The 6,143-nt window shown below is 30.6% G+C and overlaps 1 protein-coding gene across 1 annotated transcript in view; it reads left to right on the top strand.

The window, feature by feature from the left end:
- Positions 1-3,883, top strand: part of LOC124816922 (uncharacterized) — a 36,238-nt gene extending 32,355 nt beyond the window's left edge. Inside the window, exon 4 of the mRNA XM_065808814.1 lies at positions 3,270-3,883. Coding sequence (XP_065664886.1) covers positions 3,270-3,661 — 392 coding nt within the window. The 3' untranslated portion in view covers positions 3,662-3,883. The remainder of the gene's footprint in view (positions 1-3,269) is intronic.
- Positions 3,884-6,143: the final 2,260 nt, after the last annotated feature.

The following is a 6,143-nucleotide window of genomic DNA, read 5'->3' as shown; positions in this document are numbered from 1 at the left end:
TGGTTTTTTTAAAGGCTTATTTGAATTTTCAGAGAGGTTAAATGTGACATCAAGAAAATTTACAACTTTAAAACTTATGCCTATTTCGACTTGAAAGCGAAAATTTTAAAAAATTTTATAATGTCTTTCTAATTTTATGGAGCTGTAGACTAGATTTAATACGCATTACTAATAAACCATCGATACAGTTACACAAAAAGTATGGAAAGATTTATAAAAAGTCACAATAATGCTTTGTTAAACAAAAAAGACATCCTAAATGAAAAAACTACAGAAAATTGTAAATGTAAACTAAAAAACATTTGTCCAATGAGTGAAAGTTGTTTATCAAAAATGTGGTATATAAATGTGGTATAAAAGTGTGATATATATATATATATATATATATATATATATATATATATATATATATATGTGTTGTTTCCTCTAAGAATGTAGCTGATAAACAATATATTGGCATAACAGAGGCACAGTGTTACAAAATGGGTTCTAACCTTGACTTTCTGACCCGAGAAAACCCTTTTGTGGAATGATAGCCCACACTATGGGGATCACTTGGATATAAGTATTAAAATCAGATTACAACGTCCTGGCAAGTTATTGACAGGGCCGTACCGAACGACAAATATAGGGGGGGAGGGGGTGAAAATGAAAAAAACAAGTTTTACCGACAAGATTTTTTTTTTTTTTTTTTTTTTTTAGAAGCCAAATTTCAGTTTTAACCGACATAAACCATAATTTTTGAGTTTTCCGTCAAAACCGACAGAAAATAGAACAAAATATAGGTTATTCCAATAAATATGAACTAGGGAAACAAAAAGACATATTCTGAGAGTTTATCGTGTATCTAAAATGAAAATTATACTTTAAAATAAATATTCTAATACAAGAAAAAGTCATTCTAAAATGGCTCTTTTCACAAGCAATGTTTACTATTAAAGTCCACAAGGCAGCATTGCAACTTTATACTGTATTCAGGATGATGGTTAGGTCGTTTGTACCTTTGCCAATGCACTTGAAAATTGTGATGCATTGCCTCTGTTGCTTGTTCTGAGTAAAATCCGAGAGCTTGGCCGGGTTTGTCATTGAAATCTTTCACATGAAAAAATACAGCATGAACCGTGGGTGTCACAGAAACATTTTGCAGTGCCACATAAGCCACTCTGAAAGCTTCAATTGAAAGCTTCAATTTTTTGTACATAACTTGGAATTTGCATTGAATTTTCGAAATATATCAACTAATGGTATTGCAGCATAGCATGAGTGTTTCTCGACAATAGATTGAAGAAGATCAATATTTTTTAGCAACTTCCTGCACTCATTTCCTGCAAAATGCCCTCCATCATAAGGCTGTTGTTTAATGTACAGTGAATCAGTCCAAAGAGTTCCTTGAGGGAAAACTTTTAGTAGGGCAGCAAAGAGATGATTGAAAACATCAATAAGGAGATGCAACTCCATTGGCGGTATGAAGTCCAAAACTAATGTGCAACCAGCAAGATCAAATACAGGAGATTGAACAACATTCATGTAATCACGAGCTCTTTTGATGTTTGATCCTGCTACATTGAAAAGTGAGACATTCTGATCAAGAGATTGGAAAGTTCCTTTTTTAATTTTCCTTGATTTAAAAGGTCCTCTGCACTTGACTCACACCAGGTGCAGGGGTGTGCACTTGAGTGTGCTTGGAGACCACAAATTATATTTGCCAGTTTTAGGTCACAGGACAAAACAAAATCTTGGTCTCTCATATTGATCAATTCGAAAATTTGAGACACATTTGAGTAGTTTTCTTGCAGGTCCTCAGAGACAGCAATAATAAGTTGCCGCTTAACTCCAGTGTCCTTGAAAAACTTGTTTGTGCAATTGAGTTTTGCTGGGGGAGTGTTAGGTTCACGATTTAATTCAATAATTCCAAGACTTACTTTCAGGAATCCTCCCCCACTGTCAATTCCAACTTTCACAATATGATTGTTTGATGTGCTTCTCATAGAAATGAGTTCATTTTTAAGCTCTTTGAAGTCCTTGCAATGAATGACAGTCCTTCCACATCCAGCATGATCTTTAATCAATGAACTCGTGAAATGGTGAGAAAGCTGCTTACTAACTGCATCAAATTTTACAGCATAGTTTTTCTCAACAATATGTTGTGAAGTTGACTGATTAATTGTAGCAGCTAGTCTCTTGATGCCATTGTTTGAAAGCCCTGTGTTTGCCTGAACTTGAACAAGCTCTTTTATACTAATTGATGGGTTTGGAGGAAATAGTTTTCTAGCTGGTGAGGAACCTAAAATAAATGCAGATATTGTTTAATTTCGAAATTTCTAAAATATCTTTTCATGAAAGTTAGACTTTTAACTGGCATTATTGGAAGCATTCTTCCACCTTGTGGTTGACTCAATCGCACAGTGCCATGTGGAGAAGAATCCTTACTTGAAACAACAAGAGCAGCAACTCGTTCAGATGCAACAGAATTCTTGGTTGCAACAGCAACAAGGTTATTTTGCAAAGTGCTCTTTGTGCAATGATGAGGTAATCCTCTTCCAATAATTGAAAAACAGTCAGAGCATCGTTTTTGGACAGTTGAAGATGGAGTATTTTGTGCTGAGCTCTGCAAAAGCTGAGTTTTCTGTTGACCATAATTTCTCAGTTTTCCAACAGAACAAATCAAACAGTCACATTGTGTGTCTCTAGTTTGAGGTCGAATTTTTATAGTCTCAAAATTGTAAAGTGATGGGAGATTGATGTGTTCTCTAGAATCCTTTCTTCTTAAACAAGAACGACACTTTTCACAAATTCCAAGTGGAACTTTGTCATTACTAAAATCGATCCTCTCATTGAGTATTGTTTGGCATTTTTCTTTTAGCAAAGGTGTCAGTTCCCTCTGACATTTACTGAAGCAAAGAAAACAGACAGTTTTCCTGCAGTCTTGGTGGTTTTTTGCTTTATTTTTATTTTATTTAAAAATGTGTGAGCATGAAAATCCTTCTGATATGTACAATACTTTAAATAAACACATTTTTTCTTGTCTTTGTAAAATCAATATTCGAGTTTATTAATTTCAAATTCTTATAACCTGAATGCTTATATCTTTAAAAATAAACAATATAGAATTTCCAAAATGTTGTTGCATAGGTAGAAAAAAACTATATAAAAGTTGAAAATTACCGAGAAAGTAAGAATAAAACAGCTGATTATTTAACTAAATAAAATATACAAAGAAATATGTACACACACGATCACTATAAACTACTTTATTTCTAATTTTTTAGAAAGTAATGATGCATCAAGAAGTGCTACGGCATCATTATCATCTACGTGGGATTCAATATATATAGCAAGTAAAGCAATTGATGGCAGTGAAACAACTTATGCAATAACTGCTAATAGCCAGACAACACATTGGTTTAAATTGGATTTAAATTACATATATCAAATTGTTCAAATTGTTGTTTACAATCGAATGGATTATCATCCAGACAGAATGATTGGCAACAAACTTTTCGTCAATGTTTACGATCAATACATAGATGTTCCTGAAACTGCTGTGTTGACTTCCAATTCAAAACAAATATTCACAGGCTCATTTATTGGTAGATATATTTTTATAGTTAGAGATTCAAGTGATTTACTTCAAGTAGCAGAAATTAATGTCTTTGTATAGCACTAACAATATATATCTGAGATTTTGAGTTTTTACTTTAAAATTTACAATACTTTTTTAACACTTCAAGTATTAATTTTTAAATTTTTTTACATGCAATATTTTTTACTGCACGTGGCATTTTTGCAATGACTTTGTTGCTGTCTTTTTACAAATTTTGTTTAAATGTGATTCCAAGCATTACATCGGTTAAACTTAGATTGGTTTAAAGTTTTATTTAACGAGAGCATTAGTTTTAAATAACCAACATTAGATTAGTTATAGTGCCTTAAAAAAATTTAAAAATATATTGTTGTAAAAACTTACTTATTGCAACATTATTATTTCAGGAAATAACTTTTTTTTCATATTTTGTTGAGAAATAAATATTTAAAAACAGCATGTATACGTATTAAAAACAGCAGCATACATATATAACGTACAAACTAAAGCGCAAAAGAATATATTTTATTTATGATAATTATAAGTAAAATTAAAAGTTTAAATTAATTAAAATATAGCAAAAATTTATTGTAAAAGCAGAATATAGATTGTATGTTAAATAAGTTTTATATAAAATTTTTCTAATTCACATTTTATGTTGAGCTGTTTTTTTAACTTTGTGCATACTCAATGTACTTAAGGACAGCTTTGTAAAAAAATTAGATTTATAAAAAAATAGTTAAACTTTTATTTCGCCGAGTAAATTATTTAGTTTTTATTGGAGCAGCTAAATATATTATAAAAAAAAAAAAAGATCCAAGTAAAAAACTTTTAATTTTTTAACTAATCCAAATATAATAGCCCTTTTTAAAATATATAGCGCCATAAAAGATTTATATAAAATTAACGTTTTTGGACATTTCAAGTGGTACGAAATGTTAAATTCTTTCATATTTGCCTATTTTGCTCAACGAGAGAAAGGTTTGATTCTGTCATACTTTCGAATGTTCGTGTTTGTAACCTACACTAAACATAAAAAAAAAAGCGACAAATTATTCATTACAAAAATATATTGACTTTAATGACTGTTTCGTGCCATTGAAAAAAATAGAATAAATGGAAAAAGTAGAAAAAAAAAACCTTAGAGAACGCTAAAAAAATATCATCACTTGAAACAGAAGTTGAAGAAATAAAGATTAGTCTAATTTTTCATGAGGAACTTATTGAAAGGAAAAAAAAAAAAAAATGAGTTAGATATTTTCATAAAAAATAAATCTAACCATAATGAAATACAAAATAAAAACACTGATCTCAAAAAAGTCAACAGTAAGCTAAGAGAAATTGACGATAGAACAAGAAGGAACAATCTTAGAGTTGACGGCGTTTAAGGGGATGATAATGAAACCTGGCTGGAAAGCGAACAAAAAGTAAAAAAAATATTTAATGAGTACTTGGGTGTAGAAAATGTAAAAATTGAAAAAGCACGTAGAGCTGGTATAAAATGGCTTAAGAGAACATAACAATTGTTCTGAAATTATTGGACTTTAGAGATGAGGAGAAAATTTTAAGAAATGTCTCAAAGTTAAAGGGAAAAAACATATTTATTAACGAAGATTACTGCATGAGGACGATTAAAATAAGAAAGAAGTTACGTGAAAAAATAAAAGTTGAAAGAAAATCGGAAAAATTTGCTGACATATCATACGACAAACTTATTGTACGCGAGTGGAAGAAAATAAAAATTAAATTTCTACTTGTTTTATTTACGGTTTATTTAATTTTTATTTATTTTTTGAATATTTTTATTGATAATATATAATTTTTTTTTTTTTTGGAAGTTATTTAGGTGTTCCCAGAAGTCCTTACGGTCTTATCACAGAGCACCGCGGGAGAGCATTTAACGAGAAATTCTCGCCTCCCTCCGTACCTATGTCACTTTTTGAGCTGGAGCTGGCGTCGAACCTCGGACCTCTGGTTTCTGAGCCAGAACTCATATCAATAACATATATATCAATAACAGAACCCTTTAAAAAGAATCCGAAAACGTTTGAATACGAAAGTCTTTATGAAAACATTTTAGATAAGGTTTTTAAAATAAATGATCAAAACACTTTTGATAAGCATGACCTTGTTGGCACCGTAAATTCGGTTCGTTAAGCCCTCAAAAGTCAGATCGACATATTTTGCCGATTAAAACAATCCATTCGTTAAATATTTTACAAACCATAATCCGAAAAATAATTTGCGAACTAACAGCGAATTTTTTTTTTTTTCAGATTCTCTTTGCTGTTCGGATTATTAATCCAAAAAATTTTTACAAACTGCTAGCGGACTTTTATTTTGCGGATTTTTTTTGATGATCGGAATATTAATTCAAAAAACTTTAACGAATCAATTTAACTTTTATTCGCTTAGCGAATTATACGAATCGCGTTCCGTTCGTGTCACCATTAAATGTTGTGGTCCAAATAAGTTACATTTTTATTGCGCGCTTCCTATAAATAGTGGATTTCTTTTTTTTTTTTCAATCATTCCTATTTGGAAATCTTAACTTTCAACA

This window comes from Hydra vulgaris, chromosome 10, assembly GCF_038396675.1.
Source record: "Hydra vulgaris chromosome 10, alternate assembly HydraT2T_AEP".
Lineage (NCBI taxonomy): Eukaryota > Metazoa > Cnidaria > Hydrozoa > Anthoathecata > Hydridae > Hydra > Hydra vulgaris.
This window is presented reverse-complemented; position numbering and strand designations above follow the sequence as displayed.